The sequence below is a fragment of the Arachis ipaensis genome, chromosome B5 (genome assembly GCF_059453495.1).
Source record: "Arachis ipaensis isolate K30076 ecotype BB chromosome B5, ASM5945349v1, whole genome shotgun sequence".
Taxonomy (NCBI): domain Eukaryota; kingdom Viridiplantae; phylum Streptophyta; class Magnoliopsida; order Fabales; family Fabaceae; genus Arachis; species Arachis ipaensis.
Genome location: NC_142440.1, coordinates 129,075,023 through 129,100,625, shown reverse-complemented (window position 1 = coordinate 129,100,625; position 25,603 = coordinate 129,075,023). Strand labels below are relative to the sequence as shown.

Genomic DNA, 25,603 nt, shown 5'->3' with positions numbered 1-25,603 from the left:
TCCTACTTGGAATACCACAGACAAGGTTTAGACTTTCTGGATTCTCTTGAATGCCGCCATCATTCTAGCTTACACCACGAAGATTCTGATTAAGAGATCTAAGAGATACTCATTCAGTCGAAGGTAGAACGGAAGTGGTTGTCAGGCACGCATTCATAGGGAATGATGATGATTGTTACGTTCATCACATTCAGATTGAAGTACGAATGAATATCTTAGAAGCGAAACAAGATAAATTGAATAGAAAATAGTAGTACTTTGCATTAATCTTTGAGGAACAGCAGAGCTCCACACCTTAATCTATGGAGTGTAGAAACTCTACCGTTAAAAATACATAAGTGAAAGTCCAGGCATGGCCGAGAGGCCAGCCCTCAAACGTGATCTAAGATAGCATACAACTGATCAAAGATACCTAATACAATAGTAAAAGGTCCTATTTATAATAAACTAGCTACTAGGGTTTACAAAAGTAAGTAATTGATGCATAAATCCACTTCCGGGGCCCACTTGGTGTGTGCTTGGGCTGAGCTTGAGTGTTGCACGTGTAGAGGTCCTTCTTGGAGTTGAACGCCAGCTTTTGTGCCAGTTTGGGCGTTCAACTCTGGTTTTGGCTCCTTTTCTGGCGCTGGACGCCAGATTTGGGCAGAAAACTGGCGTTGAACGCCAGTTTGCGTCGTCTATTCTTGGCCAAAGTATGGACTATTATACATTGCTGGAAAGCCCTGGATGTCTACTTTCCAACACAATTGGAAGTGCGCCATTTCGAGTTCTGTAGCTCCAGAAAATCCACTTTGAGTGCAGGGAGGTCAGAATCCAACAGCATCAGCAGTCTTTCTTCAACCTCTGAATCTGATTTTTGCTCAAGTCCCTCAATTTCAGCCAGAAAATACCTGAAATCACAGAAAAATACACAAACTCATAGTAAAGTCCAGAAATGTGAATTTAACATAAAAACTAATGAAAACATCCCTAAAAGTAACTAGATACTACTAAAAACATACTAAAAACAATGTCAAAAAGCGTATAAATTATCCGCTCATCAGCCACCCAATGCCACCAGTCAAGGTACTCTGCGGATGGACCTGGATCAACAACTCTCTAGATTCTAAGAATGGAATCAACCCTATTATTCCAATGTAGAAGCCACGTCTGATAATAAGTGGAAAACCATCGATCTCCACCTCTACCATCCTTCGCATGGAGCCAGTCTATGTTCAGAGCTGGCTAAGGTATATGATGTATGTCACCAAGCTGCAATGCCACTCTATTAACTCGATGCCACTCAATCATGGCAAAATAGATCAAGCTCATGGCCATCCGCCGTAACCTACAGTGCTCCTCGGCAAGTATCTTTGGATGAACCACAGCTACTACCTCAGCAGTAGAATAAGGCTCCCACAAAAATTGTTAAGGACAATATAAGATTAGAAAACACCATAAAAAGAACCTTGTAAACTATGTATGCTACAAATGTCAAACCTAAATAACTTACGTGTTGATCACGCAATCTGTCCAAAGCAAGACGCATTTGAATAATTCTTTGCTCCTTGGCATCAGAGGTTGGTAGATACGTTGCCCACCTACAATTCACTCGTTATTAGCAGTGCATAAAGAAGGATACTACATTGAAATAAACATGTATGACATGCAAAATATTAAAATTATCTGGATGCCAGTGGAAAACTAAATATGTCAAATCCGTTCGGCCTCAACATGGGGAACTGCCAGAAAATCCAATACTGCAGTAGATGAAGTGGTCTGGCTAAATTAGTAACATTTCTATTGGCGACCCGACACATGGATCTATACAACCAGGCCAGTGTAGTTGAGCCCCAGCCATGATTGCCCAACTCATCAAGCCTCACTACAAATGGCAACCACCAAAGGTGAACCCGATTCACATTCTTGTCACCAAAAAACTGAGTGGATAGTAGCATCATAATGTAAGCACGAGCGTATATACGTATCGTTTCCTCATTCGCATCGGCTGGGAGTGCTCTAAACCTCTCATGGAACCATGTGAAATGGATCGTCATCTGCTTGACCTTATTCGGCATCGGTAGCTTGCTGAATAACTTTTGAAACCACTCCCACGCTGGTCTCCCATCGTCCATGAACTGTTCGAAGTCAGTGAGGCACCCACTAACAGCCTCCTCATCAACGGGCAACCCCAACTAATATGCCACATTCTGCAACATGATGGTGCACTCTCCAAACGGCATGTGGAAGGTGTGCGTCTTAAGACACCACCTCTCAATAAATGCACTCACCAGAGGCTCATCCACATAAAACCAATGAGTGTTCAGCCTAGTAAAGTGATACAAGCGAGCGATTTCCAAATAAGATATGATCCGCTCATGTAGAGGCATATTTTGTTGTCTCCTAATACTATAAATACACTTAGTCGACTGCATCATACAAAAAAATTAAATTAGTAATAATCAAATTTTAGCAGAAAAAAGACTAACACCTAAATTATTTATAAATGAAATAATTCACAGATAAAAGACTAACACATAAATTAACAAAAAAATTAAATTAGTACTAATCAAATTTTAACAGAAAATAGATTAGGACCTAAATTATTTATGAATTAAATAATTCACAGATAAAAGACTAACACATAAATTAACAAAAAAAAAAAGCATTCCAATCTCATTGCAAAACCACAAAAAGCATATTAAGTATAGAACAGAGGCATTAAAGAAACATCACCTCTCTAAAACATTCTGCCATTATGGTATTGTACATGCTAGCTGATGGTTTCAAATTCAGTTCCCCCATTTCATCGAGCTTTCTATATGCACCTTCAAGCTGTATTATGAAATAAAATAACATCAACAGCATTCTAAATTTCACTGCAACTCACTAAAATACAGCTACAGTGGATACTTAGCAAGATGAAGCTAAAATCAGTAAAAGACTGGTGAACAATAAGCACAAGAATGAAAATGAATGGGTACAACTTACGTCTTTCATCTTCAAGAACAAGTCTATCATACATCTAAATGTCTTATCATTTGTCTCCAGATTGTACTGGCGTATTGTAGAGAAGATCCGATGAACCTTTATTTGAGAATACACCAAAGAATAAAACAAACTACATGTGAGAACAGTAAACTATCCAAGATGTTATAGAATAATTGATTCCAGCTCTACATATATTGCTTACTGACAGGAACTGAGATCTAGCAGAAAATAGGGGATTTTATTGATGAACTAGGGATTGTAAATCACAACCCCTTATTGAAATACACTGTTGGGTCTAACCAACTCTGGAGAGAATTTTCTTCTCCTGAACTAACAAACTGAACAGAATTTTCTAATTGACTAAAAATTAACTAACCCCTAGTATTTCATAGGCAGCAGCTAGGCCTAGCACTACTGCTCCTAAACCTGCTAAACTAGTTTAAAAGGGACAAACAAACCTGTTTCTATCACTTACCTTTCATTTTTATTAAAAAAGAGAAAAATTAATGAGAAGAGATGAATGCAAAAAGAATGGAGGTGCAAAATAATTTCAAATTGAAGCATCCTTACTTAATGGCAAGAGAACAAAAGAAAAATTATGTCACTGTTTTTTTCCAAAAGGTAAAGGCGGGTAGAGCAAGCTATGTCATCCAAAAGATGAGCTGGTCAATTCTAAGCAACCTCTCTGCACTAGACAATTGCAAGAAAGACAAAATTTGTGATATAGAGCATAGAGACAAAAGTATTCTTGGATCTTCACCTAATATACTAAGCTTTTAAGTCTACTGATTCCTTGACATGATATTAGAACTTCATGGCCAAAAGGAAAAGAATCCAATTAATGCCAATATAAATTTTAAGATAAAATGGTGAAGACTGAAGAGGCTATATTTCACCTTCCCTTCAAGCTTGAATAAGAACATATACTGCAGGACCGGAAGAAGATAGAGTAATTACTTATTATTATGATCTTTACTGGATCTTCACTTTACAGTAACATCAAAACTTTCTAAGTCAAAGATATAGACATAACACAACAAAGCAATAAGCTTAAAGGTCAAAAGTTTACATCCATCGGAGAAAATCGATGGAACATGTAAAAACACAAATTATGAGAGAATGAAGAAAGAAGAGAGTGATTACATGGATGATGGGTCATACCAAATTATATTCAGATGTTTCCTCACAAGTTTGTAATATGGACTGTAACATCTCATTTGATAAAGTCAAGCCCTCTTCACACATTTCATCAACAATATCAAGAGCTACACGCACCTGCATTAGAAACAAAAATCACTAATCTCCAAAATTCACTCGAGAGAAATTGACACATCATGGACTTTTATTGTGAATTTGCATATTGGATAAGATAATGAAAAGAGGAATTATGCCAATCACAGAAGAGGAAAGTACCATCAATGTCATTATGATCACTATAATAGAAAAAAGTGCTTAAGAATTTACTTGTTTCTGTGAATATATGTTTCTTTCCATTAAATAAAAATATATATTTTAAGATAAGTAACATGGCCACACTATGTTTGTCAACCTCTAAATGGTAAAGATATGGGATGGGTGCACTTTCAATGGCTTGTGTTTTTGGAGATGACATATTGACACTTTTCTTATTTTTTATTTCATTCTGGACTTTCTAATTTCCTCTTACAGAAAGTGCAAAAATCATATGGTCATACCTCGCGCAATGTACAGCTATGTAAAATTAGCTTCTCATATGATGAGGATGAAGGTGACACTTCAAGTGTTTGGTGCAAATCCTTGAATTTTGTAATGACATTCTCAATCTTCACAATACCAACAATAAATATGAGAATGCACACAAACACACATAAAAGTCCATAACAATAACTACAACGTACAATTATTATGCCAAATGTTCACAAAAAAGCACTAGTACCACCTTATCATTGTGTTCAAAAATGCACATGCAATTATGGAGTGTTTAATATACAAACACAATGAAGTAAAATCTCACAACAGTTACGAAGGAATTGCTAAATAGAACAAGGGGGAATTATTAAATAAAATGCAGCCTCGAATGTCTCCAAAATAAATCTACAGTAAAAGCCACTTTGAAGAAGTTTATTCCATACACCAAATTTGCATAAAATCAACCTAGAATGAAATAAAAAAATTAACAAGAATGAAAGGAAAAAGATAAAGAACCATGTCCAGCAAAGTAAATGAAGAGCTATAATTACTAATTTATTGTAAATACCATGTTGGCTTCTAACCATAGCTGAGGTGTGAGTATCAACTCTCAATCATAATCTTTGTTAGTTCAAAAACATACAAATTCTACTTATAGCAGTGTATAATAGGCTAAAAGCCTATAAATGCCTCTGTGTGGAGTTCCATTTTTATTGACAATTAAAAATAAGTTGACAAAAAAAAATCATAACTTAGGTATGCTAAAAGAAATTTAAATGGGTTTCATAAAAGTTCTATCATCACTGCAATCTGAAGTATCATGAAAATGTAAAAATGGCGATATATTTTTAGAGAAAGAAAAATGGATGAAGGAAAGCGCTTGATGGTATCATGGACTTGAGGAAATTATCAATGACATATGCAAGAATTTTCTTACCGATAAATTTGGGATGCTAACAGCATAACTTGCAATGAAGTTTGTAATATTATTTGTTTCATAATCTGCAATGCATAAGAATCTCAGTACAAGATATACACCAATTAAGATTTATAGAGGAATTCAATCCTCAATTCTTCAGCAGAATCACAATATGACTTAGATAATTGGTGTTATATTAAAAAAACCCGATATTCAGTACATTAATAATTGACAAAGAAAAAAGAAACCTGCAATCTTAATATATGTCCATTTATACATATAATGCTTGGGATTTTGTTCCTCTAGAGTACCTTGTGTAATATAAAGGGTAAAATGCAGAATGTATGAAACACTTAAGAGGCTATAGTTTTGCAGTTTTGACCCCCTATACTTTAGAGGAGCCAAATTCGAAAGACTTAAGTAACATAATTCAAGAGATACAACAGCTATATCATATGCAATTTGTTTTCCTTTTTTGCAAGCAGAAACATTGTTTGATGTCTAACAAAATCCAAATAGGTGATGAGAAGATAAATATTGTAATCATACCACTTGTTTTGAAGTCTAAAAGGAAGTTCTCCGCAACAGGTTCCAATTGATGCCTTCCTAATGCCTGAAATATCTTTTCTACAGATGAAAGCTTTTTTATGTTTATGATTTCCAATAGCTCCAATATCTCCTTCTTCCGCTCACTCTCACAAAGAGCCAATAAATAATTTTCTGCAACATAAGTTGAATAAAGTAAGATTCCATTTTAAGGTGCTACACAAAACATAATTTTCTATCATTATTGAACAACGATGTGTAGAACCAGCAGCGACACCTTGTCACTTAACTTCATTTCTGCAATAATTGACCACTGACCATGTCACTTAAAATTCACAGTCTCATTAAATGAAACTGCATATGTCAACATCTGCTACAGATAATCCAAAGCTAGATGTTTGAACACAACTTCTATGAAACAAATTATGACAAACCAATGCTATGAGGGAGAAAAGCATATGCACCCACCTCATAAATCAGAAATTTCTTCACCATCATTCTCTGTAATGAGATTACAGATTTCTTGAATCTTTTCTTCATTATTAACTCTTAACCACAACATCATTTTGTAGTAACCGAGTCTGGTAATTAAACTGGCATTCTGGTCTTTGATAGCATCACAGAAAAAATGAAACTCTTCAACCATACACATGTCAATAGTATACAAAAGAAGTGGACGATATGATTGCTCTTCTAGCTGAAATCCTCGTTCACCCATCAATTTAAAAAGATGGAAAACCTTCCCCAACTCTTCTATCACTATGTCTTCGTCACTACTTTCCCTAGCCTTTTCTATGCACATTTCTATCAGTGCGTTGTACCTTTTGATCCTTGGATCTCGTCCAACTTTACCAAACAATGCAATGGTAGCCTCCGGCCCAAGTACCTTTGCACAAATTCTAACCAACTTATTAAAACGGTTCTCTTGGGAAAATTCAAACAAGTGTCTCTGTTTCTTTTTGCGAGAATGTCCTTTCCGTTGTAACAATAAATTATTGTTATATATGTTTGAGAGCCATGATATACCTGGCTGACTTTGGGACTCTTTTGCATTATCATTTCTCTTAGACATGGGTTTCTTCACCGAGATACTATCACCTGACAGTACGAAACAATACAACAAATAACCTTTTAAGAAAGAGAAAAAGAGAAGACAAGCTCAGCACTTGAACAATACACCAATTAACCGATAACATACATTCTTAGTTTCTCCCAGGAATTTCATCAAACACTTACCGTAGTAAATAGAAGAAATCTTCTTAAACGCCACATTAGAAGAATCATCTGTACCAAAATATTCACAAACACAAAAAACAAATTTGAGACTGAAAAAACACTACCCATAAACGAAATCCGCAACAAAACTCTAAATTTAGCTCATTCAGCTTCAGAAAACACAACACCCCGAAAAACAAAAGAGTGCAGAATTACCTGAAGCAGGGGATTGTTTAAGTTTGAGGCTTGCGAGTGTAGAATCTCCATCGAATTCCGAAAAGAAGGAAGAGTATGCAGCAGAACGTGAACGTGAACTGAATCGGGTTAGATTTCTAACGTAGGAGAAGTATGAATGGCGCATTTTTTTCACAGCACTTTTGAACGAACACGGACAAATGGAAATTGTGCTTCTTGTCGTAGTGAAGAGAACAAAATCAAGCAGTAATAGAATTTTTGGTAATTTCCATCAAATTCTCTAATTTATTATTTATCAATAGTAATACTCCAATGCAATTTCTAAAAAATTTATTGTTGAATATTTTAGTTGCAACAAAATTTAATTATTAAATTAGTTTTTGAACTTTTAGATAAATTAATTTTATATCATATTTCGCTTTAAAAAAATAAACAAAAATTATAATTTTTTAAATAAATAAAATAAATATTTTATTTTTCAAAATATACAATTTGTAGCATTTTTATCAAAATGGACGGTATCTCTTATCTCATTTACAGTATAAATGAAATAAGAGTGTACGTATCTCGTTTATACTATAAATGAGATAAGGGCGTGATGAATAAATAGAAACAAGTTTTTAATTAAAAAATAAAATTTTAATTAGTTAATATTAGTAATTTTTTATTGTAAAATTATTTCTTAAAAAAATTTGATCTTTTAAAAGAATTAGTGTCTAAAATTAGGATTATGAATTTTTAATTTTGGATATAAAATTTAGAATTTAGGATAAAAAATAATTTAAAAAATTTGTTGATATTATTGAGTAAAAGAATTAACTCTTTAATTAAATTCATTTCATTAACATGTCTCTCTTCGATAAACCTTTCATGAACAATCTACTCTTACAATGCTCATTAGTCACACTTTTTCCCCCTCAAACTATCTTTATCCTCTCTCCGAAAAATTTTTATTTGTTAAATACTTAGTTTTTAATAATTTTTATTTAACAAACTAGTTTTTAAATTTTTATTTCTCAGAAAATCGATATTTACTTAAATTTTTTTATACATAAATCAACTAATTTAAAAAAATAGAGAACTTTTAGGAGCTTTTATATATATTTTTAAAATAATAATAATAATTGATATGACCGTTATAACTCGTCCTTAACGCTATAACTCGGCAGTATACGTTATAAATTAGATTAGTTATGTGATATGGCCGTTATAACTCATCTTTAATGTTATAACTTGGCAGTATACGTTATAGATCAGTTATCAATAATGGACATCAAAAAAATATTATAATGCCCTAATATGCTATTACTCTCTATTAATGCGAATGTTTGAGAGTATAACTGCCGATGCTTCATCCCAAAATATAAAAGGGAGGTAAAACGTTTATTTTACACATTGCATTCTGCAAAGCTTATCACTCACTTACTTACTTGAGCGTCGGAGTGCCTTTTACAGGTATCTACCCCCTTATTCTCTCATTGCCGACGTATACCTCATCCTAACGGAAAGCATACAAGTATTCACCGGCGAACAAGCTATACACCTGTCAACCTCTACAAGAACAATTGGCGCCGTTTATGGGGACTCGAAATAAAAACCCTTCTTTCTATAGGTCCCAAAACTCCCATACTTGCTCGTTGCTGACTTACCTCCTCCCACACCATCCGAGCTTCTTCAAATGGTAACGGAGTTACAATAGGCTACTCAGCGCATGGCAGAAGAAAATCAACGAATGTCAAATCAAATAGTCGAGCTAACCAATGTTCGGATTGAAAATAATGACAATGAGCATCCAGAAGACGAAGAAGAACATTCTAATCCAACGCATATCTCGAAAACTCAACAACCAGAGGAAAACCAACAAAATAATGACGAGGACGAATTGGACAACGTTGTTAGTCCATTCATGGCCGATGTTATGAATTTCAAACTGCCTAAGAACTTCACCTTACCGCTCACATTGACTCCCTACGATGGCTTGGGAGACCCAAAAAAACACATCAAGAAATTCCGATCTATGATGAATTGATGATCGTAAACGGTGCTTCTGATCCTATTTTATGTCGTTGTTTTCCTACCATTTTAGACAACCCTGCACTTGATTGGTTTTCATCTTTGCCTACAGATTCAATTTCACGCTTTCAGGAGCTCGCCAAGCAATTCGAAGATCAGTTCACTGCATCTTCCATCTATTTACATGATTCCGACTATTTAAATACCATAAAGCAACAGCAGCACGAAAGTTTAAAGGACTATATCACTCATTTCACCAAAGTGGCAATGAGAATTCCAAATCTCTACCCCAAGGTGTACCTGCATGCTATATAGAGTGGACTCCGCCCAGGAAACTTCCAAAAAACCCTCACAGTGGCCAAACCTAAAACCTTGTCCAAGTTCTGCGAAAAGGCTAAAGGCCAAATGGAAATTGAAGAGCTACGCCAAGCTCGGAAATCCAAGAAAAATCAAAACAGTAAGGACAACAACAAAGCTCGGGCCAACAAGAAACCCTTTGAATCTATAGATGGTACAATGCTACCTAAGTCTTGGAATATTTATTCTTTAAAGCAATATTATAGCTAAAAGACAGGGACAAACTTGTACTCTTTTTCCTACTCACAAGATTTTTTTCAAAAAGAGTTTTGCTTTGAGAGATTTTAACGAGGCAAGCCTACCTGCACCTTTATAAACAAAGGTCGTATAATAAATCATTATGGCCCGAAAAAAGGCCGATCTATATCTATTATCTCTGTTTTTCGATCTATATCTATTATCTCTATTTTTCGATCTATATCTATTATCCCTATTTTAGTTTTCCGATCTATATCTATTATCCAATTTTTCGATCTATATCTATTATCCCTGTTTTCCAATCTATATTTATTATTTCTATTTTCAAATCTATATCAATCATTACCAAATCTATTCAGATCGATATCAATTATTATCAAATCTATTCAGATCTATATCCATCATTATCCGATCTATATAAATTATTATCGGATTTATATCAATTATTATCAGATTTATATCAATCATTGTCAAATCTGTATCAACTATCATCAGATCTATATCAACTATCTTCTAAAATATGACTATCAACAGTCAACAAATTCAATCAAATATCAAACAAGCACAAACACTTATCCATTCATGATGACTGTTCAACTCAAAGTCGCATCCTTTATACATGCGCAATCAAACTCAATCATTAAGCAGATCACCAAACAAAGGTGAACTAATACGATATTCTCGCCTAACCAATTCACTTCTATCAAACCCATCTCAGCAACGGGGACCAATACATCAATGGCAATCTAAAACAAGTCATTGTCTAACTCAGTTATTCAACAAAGACGAGATATTCTCTCTCTACTATTACATCCCTAACAAACATAAGGGACTAACATATCAACGGCAACTATTGCCTAAATCAAATATCAATCTATCAATTACTCAGATATCTGTCAAGTCGAATTCAAACAGTCCAAACCAAATCAAATCTCACCAACACTACCCTCATCAACAAACAGTGAACCCCGAATCCTCACATCCTCACTTACCTAGTTATAAGAGTCATGATCCTCAACTTTATATTTTTTCCCTTACCTACAATTCTTTCAGAAAAGTGAAAAGAAGAAGAAGAAACAGTGGTAGTAACACAAACTAACCTCTTTTATTCATGCCTTTAAGACTCCAAAATGCTTCAATAAGAAAGCAATGTTGCCTTTATGAATCTTTTTAGGATTCCAAACATAAAGCAAATGCCACATTTAATGAAACTATTTAATTCCATGAAAAACCCTAATCGTTGCATCTATTAAATCAACGGTTCAAAATTATATTGGAAAAACCAAAGGCACAATCAATGACAAGACTACTACACTTTTCAATATACGTTAACTTTAAATCACGTCTGTAATTCAAATTATTTTATTCTTTATTTTAATAAAGTAAGTTAATTTAGGAGTTCCATACCGATAACTCATACCGTCAAGTTATAACTAAAAAAAGCTCAACCCGCTTTATCAAAATATATCCAGGCTAAGCTTGGGGGCTGTGATATTGCTGTTATAACTCGTCCTTAATGTTATAACTCGGCAGTATACGTTATAGATCAGTTATGTGATATGACTGTTATAACTCGTCCTTAATGCTATAACTCCGCAATATAAGTTATAGATCAGTTATCAATAATGGGCACCAAAAGAAATATTGTAACCCTGATACGCTATTACTCTCCATTAATGCAAATTATTGAGAGTATAACTGTCGATGCTTCATCCCAAAATATAAAAGGGAGATAAAACGTTTATTTGACACATTGCATTCTGCAAAGCTTATTACTCACTTATTTACTTGAGTGTCGGAGTGTCTTTTGCAGGTACCCACCCCTTGTTCTCTCATTGTTGATGTATACCTCATCCTAACGGAAAGCTTACAAGTATTCACCGGCAGACGAGCTATACATCGATCAACCTCTACAAGAACAATAATTAATTTTGGAACAAATAACACAAATAAAACAATTGAAAATTATATTTACACAAATGCAATAATCTAAAACTGGTTACATCCACGTCTTAGTTCTATTCTATACAAATTGCTATTGCCTACCACGTTTTACCATTTGAACATAAACGGCGGCCCTCCTGCATCGATTTACGAAGAACACCAACTAAACATAAACCGCGGCACCCTTGTATCAGTTTATGAATAACACAAACTGGCCATAAAACGTGGAATCCCTGTAGCAATTTATGAATAACAGCAAATGCATATATACCGCGACACCCTTTAGCGATTTAGGAAGGAGAAGAACTCTGCTTAATCTGCGAGACCCCTAGCGCGGTTTATGTATAGTGGGATTATAAAATTGTGATAGCTAATGACGGATTGCATACTTGAGTGTGTGAGTTTAGTTTGGGGTTGAGGATTTGGGAGAGAATCACGCGACAGCGACACTCTGGCGAGGTGGGGTCATAGAAGAACAAAATCGTTTGTATCGATTGAACGACGTTGCTCACGTGGCTAGAAGCATCAAAGAAGAGGTTAGTTGTTTATATGTTGTTCTCTCTATATGTTAATTGTTTTTATGGTATTCCGCGTTCATATCTTTTGCCACTTTGATTAGTACCAATTTAATTTTTTTTCTTGTTAATTTATGTGTTAGTCTGTTATATGTGAATTATTTAATTCATATAATTTAGGTCCTAGTTTATTTTCTGTTAAAAATTAATTAGTACCAATTTAACTTTTTTTGGTTAATTATGTGTCAATTTTTTGTCTGTTAATTAAATAATTCATACATAATAGGTCCTAGTCTATTTTCTGTTAAAATTTGATTAGTACTATTTTATTTTATTTTTGTTAATTTATGTGTTAGTCTTTCATCTGTGAATTATTTAATTCATAAATAATTTAGGTCCTAATCTATTTTCTGTTAAAATTTGATTAGTACTAATTTAATTTTTTTGTTAATTTATGTGTTAGTCTTTTATCTGTGAATTATTTCATTTAAAAATAATTTAGGTGTTAGTCTTTTTTCTGCTAAAATTTGATTAGTACTAATTTTATTTTTTTGTATGATGCAGTCGACTAAGTGTATTTATAGTGTTAGGAGACAACAAAATATGCCTCTACATGAGCGGATCATATCTTATTTGGAAATCGCTCGCTTGTATCACTTGACTAGGCTGAACACTCATTGGTTTTATGTGGATGAGCCTCTGGTGAGTGCATTTATTGAGAGGTGGTGTCTTGAGACGCACACCTTCCACATGTCGTTTGGAGAGTGCACCATCATGTTGCAGAATGTGGCATATTAGTTGGGGTTGCCCGTTGATGAGGAGGCTGTTAGTGGGTGCCTCACTGACTTCGAACAGTTCACGGACGATGGGAGACCAGCGTAGGAGTGGTTTCAAAAGTTATTCGGCAAGCTACCGATGCCGAATAAGGTCAAGCAGATGACGATCCATTTCACATGGTTCCATGAGAGGTTCAGAGCGCTCCCAGCCGATGCGAATGAGGAAACGATACGTATATACGCTCGTGCTTACATTATGATGCTACTATCCACAGTTTTTTGGTGACAAGAATGTGAATCGGGTTCACCTTTGGTGGTTGCCGTTTGTAGTGAGGCTAGATGAGTTGGGCAATCATGGCTGGGGCTCAACTACACTGGCTTGGTTGTATAGATCCATGTGTCGGGTCGCCAATAGAAATGTTACTAATTTAGCCAGACCACTTCATCTACTGCAGTATTGGATTTTCTGGCAGTTCCCCATGTTGAAGCCGAACGGATTTGACATATTTAGTTTTCCACTGGCATCCAAGTAATTTTAATGTTTTGCACGTCATACATGTTTATTTCAATGTAGTATCCTTCTTTATGCACTGCTAATAACGAGTGAATTGTAGGTGGGCAACGTATCTACAACCTCTGATGCCAAGGAGCAAAGAATTATTCAAATGCGTCTTACTTTGGACAGATTGCGTGATCGACATAAGTTATTTAGGTTTGACATTTGTAGCATACACAATTTACAAGGTTCTTTTTATGGTGTTTTCTAATCTTATATTGTCCTTAACAATTTTTGTGGGAGCCTTATTCTACTGCTGAGGTAGTAGCTGTGGTTCATCCAAAGATACTTGCCGAGGAGCATTGTAGGTTACGGCGGGTGGTCACGAGCTTGATCTATTTTGCCATGATTGAGTGGCATCGAGTTGATAGATTGGCATTGCAGCTTGGTGACATACATCATATACCTTAGCCAGCTCTGAACATAGACTGGCTCCATGCGAAGGATGGTAGAGGTGGAGATCGATGGTTTTCCACTTATTATCAGACGTGGCTTCTACATTGGAATAATAGGGTTGATTCCATTCTTAGAATCTAGAGAGTTGTTGATCCAGGTCCATCCGCAGAGTACCTTGACTGGTGGCATTGGGTGGCGCATAGGGTTCTTTTCCCAGATGCCACATTTGATGATCCTAGGCCGATTGAAATCTCGGCAGAAGCTCATCGCTGAGGGACAACTGCGACACGTGCCAGGGTGCAAGTTCTGGACATGCCTAATAACAGGCGTGTTGAGCAGCAAAGACAAGTTGGTAGATCTTGGTTGCCCTTCTCTTGTACATCTCATATTAGGATATGGAATGACAGTGGGACCATCATATTGCAGCCAAAACCCTTCTGGAATGGGCAATGTGAACCCCATCTTATATACATTGAACACTACTCATACTGTATACATCATGAACATATGTCGCCCAGTTCAACTGCGAGTGAGTGCAGCATGCGATGACATGACAATATGAGTAATGCAAAGCCTGAAAATACCCACAATCACATGTATGATCTCTAAGTGAAACTCGATATATGCCAAGCAAGAAGTTACCAGTAGGAGTCGTCTCAGCCATGGTATACCCAAAATGATGCCTGTCGAACAAAGTGATGGTGAAGTATCTCGAATCCCTCAAGTTGCGGTCTATTGCTTTCACCAAAGCCTGTCCAGTCCTCAATTGCGCCTCTGTTGTTTGTCCTCACATAATAAATAACTCTGCAAGCCTTCCGTACATAGACTTCACCAACGATGTGACTGGGAGGTTCCTTGTATCCTTTAAGACAAAATTAATGCATTTAGAGATGTTGGTGGTCATGTGGCAAAAGCATCTCCCACTATCCTGATGCTAGGTCCACTTATCATATTTCATTCGGTTGACCCAATCACACATAACCAGATTCTCAGTCGGTATAATATCAAACCAGTAACCAAACTCCACCTCAGTCTTCGCATATGAAGCATTCACAAGTAGCTTTTTTGCATCTTGACCCTTGAAAGTCAACGAAAAGTTTGCCACCACATGACGATGTAGAATGCTCGATAAGCACGTGGAGCTAGCCAACCTCTATCAGGGGCCTCCAGCTAGCCTTGATGCCATTATGCCTGTCGGAGATAACAAGAATACCCTCTTGTAGCGTCACATGCTGTCGTAGGTTGGACAAGAAAAAAGACTACGACTCCGCATTTTCTTCCTTCACAAGTGCAAATACAACCAGTAAGATGTTCGAGTTTCCATCTTGCGTTATAGCCAGAAGCAAGGTACCCCATATTTGCCATACAAGTGAGTACTATCGATACTCACTAGTGACTTGCAATGTCGAAAGGCTTCAATGCAAGGAGGAAATGTCCAAAAAATACGTTGAAAATACACTGTAGATTCATCAACCTGATCTTCAACTCTAATCGGAGAAGTCTTCAACATAGCAATTGTGTCGACCATAGTGGATTGAACTCCAAGCATCCAACGTGACAACTCATCGTAGAACTCTTCCCAATCACTATAAATCTGTGCTATTACCTTCTACTTTTCTAGCCGAATCTTCCTGTAAGTAGGCTTGAACCCATAAGTTGCTTTTGTTGCTTCCTGCAACACCTTTATCGTAACCACAGCATCCACTCTAACCAATGGAAAGGTCCTCGCACAAATGACGTCGTAATCAAGCTGTCAGTGATTGCTTGAATCGATGTAGCTAAGCAAGTGTGCGGTCCATTATACCTTCCGACCTCCTAGGTACCTTTTCGTGCATGAAGTGAGATGTGAATCAACTACGTGCAACCTTTGCCAAATTTCTTGCATTTTTCATGGTACTTAAGATGATCAGACTCTAACATCTTATATTCAACCCCACGACGGATGCTCTAATCCTTCACAATAGGGGTGTTCAAATCCAAATCGATCCAAATTAAACCGCTCATCCAATTCGATCCAAACCGAAAACCGATTAAAATTGCACTAATTCGGATTTGATTGGATTCTATTTTTTGCAAACCGCTGGATTGGATCGGATTTCGGATCTACTTTTCATAACCGATCCAATCCAATCCAAACCGCACCATGTGCTATAATATTATTATTTTATTATTATATTTACAATTATACTTATAACATGTTCAATTTGTTATACATTTTTCTATTATTCATGTATTATTATTATTTAATAAATATTTTATGTTCAAAATGTTATTTATTTATTTATTTTAACTAACCTATAATTTTATTTCTATTGTTATGTTATCGTTAGCTTTTTAAGATATTGTTAAGACTTGTTATGTCATTGTTGATTATTTAAAATTTGATGTTGAGACTTGTTATATGTATTTAATTTTTTTATTTAAAAAAATGCAAATCCAAACCGATCCAAACCGCTTGTAATCGGATCAGATCGGATCGAATTGCCAAAAAAATTTCATCCAATCCAAACCGCACTGCACATAAATTAAGCATTCGGATCGGATGACTTTTTCCCTTAAAACCGAACCAAACCGCACCGCGAACACCCCTACTTCACAATTAATAGAACTTCTTTTCTCAATTTGAAATTCTGTAGGAGCAGTTCTATGATACAATCCTTGACCCCCAATGACAGCATCTACGTCTGGCTTTTACCCCATAACCTCCAAGTTTAGGGTTAAAAGTGCGGAGGATATTGCTGTGCCGGAACTTGATAGGCCCTACTGTGTACGTGGATTGCTCATTGTATCCTCATCACTGCCCCCAACTATATCGACAGGCTCTTCGTCTGAATTATCCTCTCACATTGTATTCTCAACTCTATTAGGTTCACTGTCGCCTACACAATCAGAAATCATGACAGAGAATTAGTCATCTCAATTGCTAGCCGGCGGAACGAACGGTTCTCCAATACTCCACAACCATCTTCATCCGCATGGTTCAAATCAATCGCAAAGGATGGAAATGCAACAAACGAACAAGATGGTGCAACCACAGGAATCGAACTAGAAGCACCCCCAAGGCAGTCGACTAAGGATTCAGAGCTGATACCTCCTAAGTGTCGACACCATCCTCTAACTTTGCATACAACTCGTGTGTTCTGACCTCTGGAAGACTTCTCTGACAATGAAACAGAACCTACAGATCTTCATCAGACCCTATCACAAATGTATCATACTTTAAACCGGTTGAGACAACTGCAATAGGGATTTTATAAAATAACTTCTTTGCTCACTTAGTCCCAAACACCCTAAACTTCTGCAATATACTGGTTTTTAGATCTGACAAGGTATTCGATGAACGGATAAATACACTCAAGGAATCCTTGTCGGTGAACTTCACACCCTCTCTTTGACTTTTATGGATTTTTCTAGAGCAATAAACTAATGCTAAGAAACTATCCCCACTAGACATTGTGGAAATGACACTCTCCTTAACAATTACCTTCAGTTGGTATATATAGATGCTCGAACTATTCATAGTCTGCTACTGGTCCCAATGGATTGTCACTGCACATAAACCGCTACAAGGTTGTCGCGGTTTATGGCCAATTTTTAGTCTTCATAAACCGTTACAGAGATGGCGCAGTTTATGCACAAATTGTAAAAACATGGTAGCCACTAGCGATTTATATAGAGTAGAACTAAGACATGGATGTAACAAGTTCTAGATTGTTATATTTGTGTAAATATGAATCCCAATTATTTTATTCATGTCATTTGTCCTTAATTTTTGTGGATTTTTTAAATAAATAAAATAAATATTTTATTAATCAAAATACATCATATCTCTTAGCTCATTTAGAGTGCACGTAGGCACGAAACAACATGGCTATATATATATTTATTTTGTCTACAGTGCCTGTTGAGTCCTTATTACATCCGTTTCTTCAACTTTTCTTCCACTTCTACCCTTTTCTAATCAAATTTTTGAATTACTATGAGATTATGGTGCTCGCCAATACACATAATGCGGACATCAACTGAGTGAACGCGACATGACACCTTGTTGGGGCAGCCAACTTTGAGGTTGGTGTTATTTTTTATTTTATGTTTATGTTAAAGCATCCACGTGTGGCCATACTTAGGGTACTTTTATAAAAGTAGTATGCAGTATATGTTAGGCGAATGAATATATTGTTAGTTATGGTTTAAATGATAGGTTATGATTTTAGGCATACTTTAAAACGGATTTGTTATTTAAATATTTATTTAGGTTTGTTATTCTTTAAACTAAGTTATTAAGCATATGTTTATTAATTTAGCTATTGATTATTTAACTAAATATTTCTTAGTTAACTTAATTAAGTAACAAGATGTTTACATTTCTAGTTATTAAATATTTAAGTAAATGGTTTTATTTAAATTTGTTATTAAATTAAGTTATTAAGTTGATGGTTTACTTGTTGTAAGTTATTTAAGTAAATATTTTTAGTTAATGTAAGTTGTGAGGGAGATATTTTATTAATGTTGTTATTAATTATTTAATTAAATATTTTTATTTAAATTAAATGATATGGATGTTTATTAATTTAGTTATTAATTATTTAAGTAAATATTTTTATTTAAATTAATTTTATTTAAATTAATTTATAAGGTAAATATTTGTAGTTATTTGTTAAACTAGTTGACTTATAATTTAAATTAATTTGTTGTGTAAACATTTTTTGGGAGAATTTTTTATTGTGAAATTTTTATAGCTTTATAGGGTTACACATTTTTTATTCGGATTTTTTTATTGTTTACTAGAGGCCTCACCTACTTCTTTCCAAGAAAGAGAGTCACACACGTCTACTACCGGCCGCCATTGTCCCCTACTTGAGGCAAGCTGGCTTCGGCGACGCAGTGCTACTTAGGAATTTCGCATTTGACAATGCCCTGATTACGACATTAGTGGAGTGTTGGTGGCCTGAGACCCACACCTTTCACCTGTCGTGGGGTGAGTGCACCATCACCCTACAGAACGTTGCATACAACCTCTGGCTACGCGCGCATGAAGAGCCAGTGGGTGGGTGCTTCCATGATTTCCACACATGGTACCGGACCGAGGCTTGGGAGTTGGTGGAGCGGCTACTTGGTGCCAAGCCTCCTGCAGTCCGGCAGCAGGGTGCGCACGCAAAGGAGTCTTTCTCCCTCAAGCTGGCATGGCTTCGGGAGCAACTCCGACAGATGTCCGATATTGATGATCCAGCCACCCTTTGATAGTACGCGAGGTGTTACATACTGTTAATGATTAGGGGTTACTTGATGACTGATAAGTCAAATAATTAAGTCCATCTCCGGTGGCTCCCACTACTAGATGGCTTTCAGAGGTGACGTTCTCTGTCTTACAGTGCTAACATGGACGTACTGTTTTCTATGCTCTGCAGCACACCACTCCATCACAGACATCGTACGATGCACTCCTCTGTTAGTATCTTGACTATATCATAGATTTCTCCAGTGGTGTCCACCTGAGCGACATGTTTACATGTAACCATGGTGCGAGGTAATTGTTCACTACGATTTTATTATTCTTCGTTTATATAATTCAATATGATGTGAAATTAATTGAATCGTGGTTATTCTCAAAAATATCCACAAGTTGATAGGTATGACACAGTAGAGCAGGGACCAACACGAACTGAGAGTCCTGCGATGGCGTCGGACGTTAGATCAGTTACAATTGGATGAGGTAAGTGAGTTACCCTTTTATTCAGTTACATATGCATAAATTACTTATACTTTTTTAGTACATGTCACTGATTATTATTTTACAACGTACATTGTAGTTCCTGCAGACTCCCTACGATGACCCTGCACTGCAGGACATCTGCCCACTATGGCTGAAGGAAGAGGCAAAGTGAGGGACATGGATGTCTGTTGTTCCGCTCGTCTACTTCAACATAGTTGAATTATACCATGTCGACCAGGTGAAGTGCCAGTTTGATGGTGAGTAGCCAGTACTAGGGGACGCAGTCAACGTTGATAGGTTCTTAACTACCATAGGACGGGGCAAGGACGTTTGGTGGCCTACTAAGCTTCGGGAGTGGTACGATCGGTGGAGGGCTCGGTTTGGGGAGGGATACCAGATATTCATTTAACCGTGCACAGACTATCGACTAATGCGGGAATATGTGGATTGGTATCATCAAGCTTGCCATGTTAGACACTTGTCAGGGCAAAATGTGCTTGATGACCCTAGGCTGTTGGACTTACCGAGAAACGTGTAGCCTTTTGCCAACTAGTCGAGGGACGTCCTACACCTTCCTCGGAACGTGCCTGACTGTCGTTGACTGGCCAAGGAGGTTCGGCCAGACACCTAGAGGCCAAACAAGAAAGAGAGCGCGGAGGAGTTGCAGGACCTCGGAGGGACAGGGTTAGGCTTCGCAGGAAGCGCTTGGACGTTGAGTCCGAGGAGAAGGCTAAGTATCATCGACAGGAGGAGCACAGGGATATGCCAGGCAAGTTCGATGACTCACCCCACCACCACCACCTCCTCCACCATCACCACCACCACATTAGCCACCTGGTTCACATTCACAGGGATCTTGGGACGATTGGGATACTGGCCCACCTGGATGGCATGACGTCGGGGCATCCAGCAGTCGTCATGAGGCATTGGACGTAGATGAAATCCAATTCGAGGAGGCATTCCATATTCACACCACCGACCAGGACACGATGCAGCGCATCACAGAGCAGTTCTTCACGGGTAGAGAGTAGAGCATGGGGCATGTCCATCAACAGTCATCTACTCCTATGTCTACCTCAGTCTGGGCACCATACATTTCACCGGGACCTAGCTCCTCCTATGGTACACATGGTTGAATAGTGCACAGTATGCGACACCGCCATTGTTGGACTATGGGCTTCTCATGACAACATCCCAATCGAGGTCGACACCACTTTGTCCTTCACCTGGTCAACAGTAGTATCAACCCCATCCAAATGTACAGGTGCCTTACCTAAACAATTACTATGGCCCTACTCATCCACTTCCATTACAGCGACCACCTTAGTCACAGATCCATCTGTAGGTCACCCACAGCTTCCTCCAGACCCACGCACTAGCAAACCTCACTGATAGGCACGGCCTCCGCCCTATGGCACCGGACACCACCTGCATTACCATGGTGATCAGCACCGGACAACCTCTCAGGATATGCCCGATTTGTTTGCATAAACCACACCTTTTCTCTTGATGCTCACCCTCGTCCATCTTATTACGAAACCTGGTAAAAACATGTCTGCTAGTAGCCTTCCTACTCATGGCTGGATTAGGATGCAACCGTGTCCCGAACCACTTCGGCCAAAACTTATCGTTTTAGTATCAGTAGAAACTCCATCTCATACACCTTGAACACAATGGATTGCAAGTACACCAGATGCACGTATGGACCCTATCCGACACTAGCAGCGGCACAAGCGGCAAGCGCATGATAACATGGAAAATAAAGTGATTGAAAAATGTCACAGTCACACGTACCTGCCGTCAAGCAAACATAGAACGAGCCTTGTGACCAACCTTCAAAAGGCTCTAACTTCTCAACCAAAAACACTGAAGCCCGTCCGTTGTAGTGAGTAATGAACATCTTTGAGATTCCTTCTCTATTTTTTTAGTAGCAGCTATCAGCCATTGAAAAAATTGATTCCCTGCCACCATTTGTGTCTGTACTTTCCTGCTCTTCCTAACGAACAACTATTGTAGTCTCTTGTAAGTGCATCACACGATGGCCGAAATGAGCAAATAACGGGTACCCATAAGTGCCGCATTCATGCACTTGGACAGGTTCATTGTCATGTGCCCAAACTGGCGACCACCATCGTAGTGTTATAGCCAGATCTCTTTGTTGAACCTACCAGCCCAGTCTGCCATCTCTCACGACAAACCCCTCAAGGCATCCATGTACCAATCATACCCAGCTTTGCTTGGACTATAAGCAACGTTTATTAAATATCGTTTGTCTTTAGTAGACTTGAAACGAGACATAAAGGTTGCGAGCATGTGCCAGACACAATAAGCATGAAACGCTCTAGGAGGCTGCCAGCCACTGTTGTCGGCTCTCAATGCAGCATTGATCGCCTGGATCTGTCGGAAATAATCAACAGGCCATCTGATGGGGTGACATGTCGTCTCAAATTTGTAAGGAAGAAAGACCAGAACTCGATGCTCTCAGACTCAACAATTGCAAAAGCAACAGGAAGAATGTTGCTGTTGCCGTCTTGTGTCACTGTAATAAGCAAAACACTACCATATTTGCCATACAGGTGCGTGCCATCGGCGGAGACGAATAGCTTGCAATGCTTGAATGCCTCCACACAGGCAGGGAAGGCCTAGAATACTTTATCAAACATGCTACAGTCGTGCACCATAAGGAGTCCATCATAGTACGGTACGACCTTGAACTCACATATTGTTCCAGGACAACAACTCTGCAGTGCTTGCAGCAACCTAGGCACCTTATTATATGACTCCTCCCAATCACCATATATCTGTGCAATTGCCTTTTGCTTCGCCATCCAGACCTTTCTATACAAGGGTTTAAAGTGATAGCTTTGCCTAACTGCACCTTGTGGTACATGGATGTTGACACCGATAGGTTGGACTGTATCAATGGCAGGATGACACGACAGATGAGACTGCTGTCCAACTGTCTGAGACATGGTTGGTGCTAAACATTCGTCCACTATTACGATCACACATTCACCACCACTAGACATTTTGGCTTATTTTTCTGAAGAAAAACGGAAGAGAGGAAGAAGTGAGATGTTTGTGAAGAATACAAAAGGTTGTACATCCTTTTATAGCTGCTGAAAATTTGTTATAATGTATCTCGTTTACACTGTAAATGTCATAATTATTCACATATCCCGTTTACAGTATAAACCAAATAAAAGTGCACATATTTCGTTTACACTGTAAACAAAATAAACGCATCTAGTGTTTCATGCCTTATCCATAGTTGTAAAAATCGGACCGAACCGGCCGGTTCGACCGAAAAACCGATGAACCGGTCATCTGGCCGGTCCGGTTGGTCATTCTGATCGGATAAGGAATAAAACCGGAGAAAACCGATTTGAACCATCAGGTTTTGACAAAAACCGGAGAACCGGCGGTTTTGTATAACCGGCCGGTTCGGGAATTTTTTCCCCTTTTCCAAACGCGATGTCGTTTTGGATTTTAAAAAAAAAAAAAAGAAAACACTCGAACTAACCCCCTTCTCTGTAACCCTAATCCCCTAAATGGGCAAACGGCAGTAACCCTCCTTCAAGTCTTTCTCACCTCATCTGCTCATCACACCGTAGTTGAAGAAAACCTCACCTCACATCAACTCACCGCTGGCCTGTCGTCTTCTTCATCTCGCCGGAGATGGTGCGCCTCCAATGACATCTCAACCTCACCTCACCGTCGCGTTTTGGGTCGCAAGCCGTCCCCTTCGTCGCAGCTCCTTGTTCCGCGGCTCCACGTCGTCGTCGCCGTCATCGTGTCCTCTCCATCCTCTGCGTCCTCTCTCGGACTATCGAACAGGTTGGTGGTCTCCTCATTGCTCATTCTTCACTTCTCTGCGTTCTGCATTATCTCTGATTTTTTAATTATTCAGTTTATGATATATTTGTTAATTCTTGATCATGAAATTCTGTTTATTGGTGTTATATTTATGTTATATTTTTAGTTACTTTATTGTCTTGTTTCCCTGATATTTGTTTATGGTAATATTTTAAGTATTTCTGAATCTTCTGCCATTGCAGTTTGTGCTTGTTTCGTTGGCTGGGTGGGGTGCATTCATCTATGGGAATTACAAGTTTTTCACTAGAGGCAAGGGCAACAAAGAAGTGGTACATAATTTTACCTTCATTGGAAGTCCGAATTCAATTTTGTGGCTACTTCTTACACTCTGAATTTGCGTGGCAATTTATCTTCTTCTCATGATTTTACTTGATAAAGTTTCTATGGTTGCTTGTTACATTTAATTCTACAAAAACTTAATGAGAAATTATTTATCCTTCTAATTTATAAACAAAGAAACTAACGAGTGATTTTTATGTTCTCACTATTTAGAAATAAGGAGAATATTTAGGAAGATGTTCAGGAAGATATATCATTACTGAATTGTAATTGGTATGGTTTCTAAGTTTGGGTTCTCTTTCTTCAATTCATGAAATTACCAACCTAGTTTATGAGGTTCCGAATTTCAGTTAGATATGCTAAATGTGACTGGCATGATTAGGCTAAATGCATATTCTAGCATTCATATATCATTCACAAATTTTATTTTCGGATTTTCTGTGCATCATATCAACTTGCTTAGGACTCATCTTGTCATGTCTTGCTACAAAAAGTTGAAGAAGCACCAAACAAGGCTTGAGGTTGTTACTCCATAGAAGCGATATACCAGTTGCTTAATAAGTTTTCCTACTTAGATTTAGTTATAGGTATTGTGTTATTTACCGTTATGGTATTTCTATTACCATGCAAATTATCATCAAAGTTTTTAGCATTTTGTAGATTAGAAGCTTGGCTGCTGGGTTTGAATTTTAACTTTAATTAAACTCTTTCATAACATGATATTCGTCAACCATATTGTATGCCCTTTGGTACATATTGGTACATATGAGACGAATTCTTGTAAGTTGGAATTGATCTACCTTTGATATTATTTGTGATACACAACTAAACATATGCATTAACACTAGAATATGTTTAAATAAACATTTTATTATAATGAAAAAGGAAGTTATTTTTATATTTTTTTATTTATATAAAACCGGTTTTATCGGTTCAACCAGTAATTTATCGGTTGAACCGATAAACCAGTGAACTAATAACATGACCGATTTTATTACCAGTTCGGTTCTTACAACTATGCATCACGGCCTACAATTCCTTGATTGCTAGTCAATGATGAACTCCAACATTTAATAATGAATGTAACGGCATCCAAAATAATGAAATATCCAGCAGCAGCATCACCAAAAATGTGATCATACTACAAACACAATATACTATCCACCCTCTTACTCATCGAATGACTTTGGCATTCTCATCAACAACTTTGATGAGAATAACACCAAAGTCACCATTATCAAATCATCTTACAACTGAGTATCAAGTATCAACAAAACATACACCAACAATCTTCCTTGTGATTTAGCACCATTGATTAATGCCAGAGTTCCTATTTTCACTCCATCATTGATTAGTCAAACTGCACGCATTAATGTATAGCAATATACAAGTGCATAAGGTAATAGTTGACAATGAATGCAGACTGGGAACAGAACTAATGGCAGTGAAATGAATACTAACCGCTAA

The 25,603-nt window shown here is 37.3% G+C and overlaps 1 protein-coding gene across 1 annotated transcript; it reads right to left on the bottom strand.

The window, feature by feature from the left end:
- Window positions 1-2,174: 2,174 nt before the first annotated feature.
- On the bottom strand, window positions 2,175-7,679 carry LOC107643913 (pentatricopeptide repeat-containing protein At4g04790, mitochondrial-like). Its single transcript, XM_088488782.1, has 10 exons — window positions 7,535-7,679; window positions 7,340-7,387; window positions 7,130-7,201; window positions 6,107-6,277; window positions 5,576-5,640; window positions 4,665-4,772; window positions 4,132-4,245; window positions 2,971-3,066; window positions 2,716-2,814; window positions 2,175-2,408 (listed from the first exon to the last, which is right to left on the bottom strand). Exons 1-10 carry the CDS (start codon window positions 7,677-7,679, stop codon window positions 2,175-2,177), a joined length of 1,152 nt encoding a protein of 383 aa, XP_088344908.1.
- Between the last annotated feature and the right edge of the window lie 17,924 nt (window positions 7,680-25,603).

Excerpts from the sequence above, each read along its gene's own strand:
- LOC107643913 (XM_088488782.1), bottom strand. The coding sequence starts at position 7,679 with ATGCGCCATTCATACTTCTCCTACGTTAGAAATCTAACCCGATTCAGT. Across the intron at positions 3,067-4,131 it reads AAACATCTGAATATAATTTG|GTTCATCGGATCTTCTCTAC; the intron begins GTATGACCCATC and ends TCTCAAATAAAG. Across the intron at positions 2,409-2,715 it reads TGGCAGAATGTTTTAGAGAG|TCGACTAAGTGTATTTATAG; the intron begins GTGATGTTTCTT and ends TGTATGATGCAG.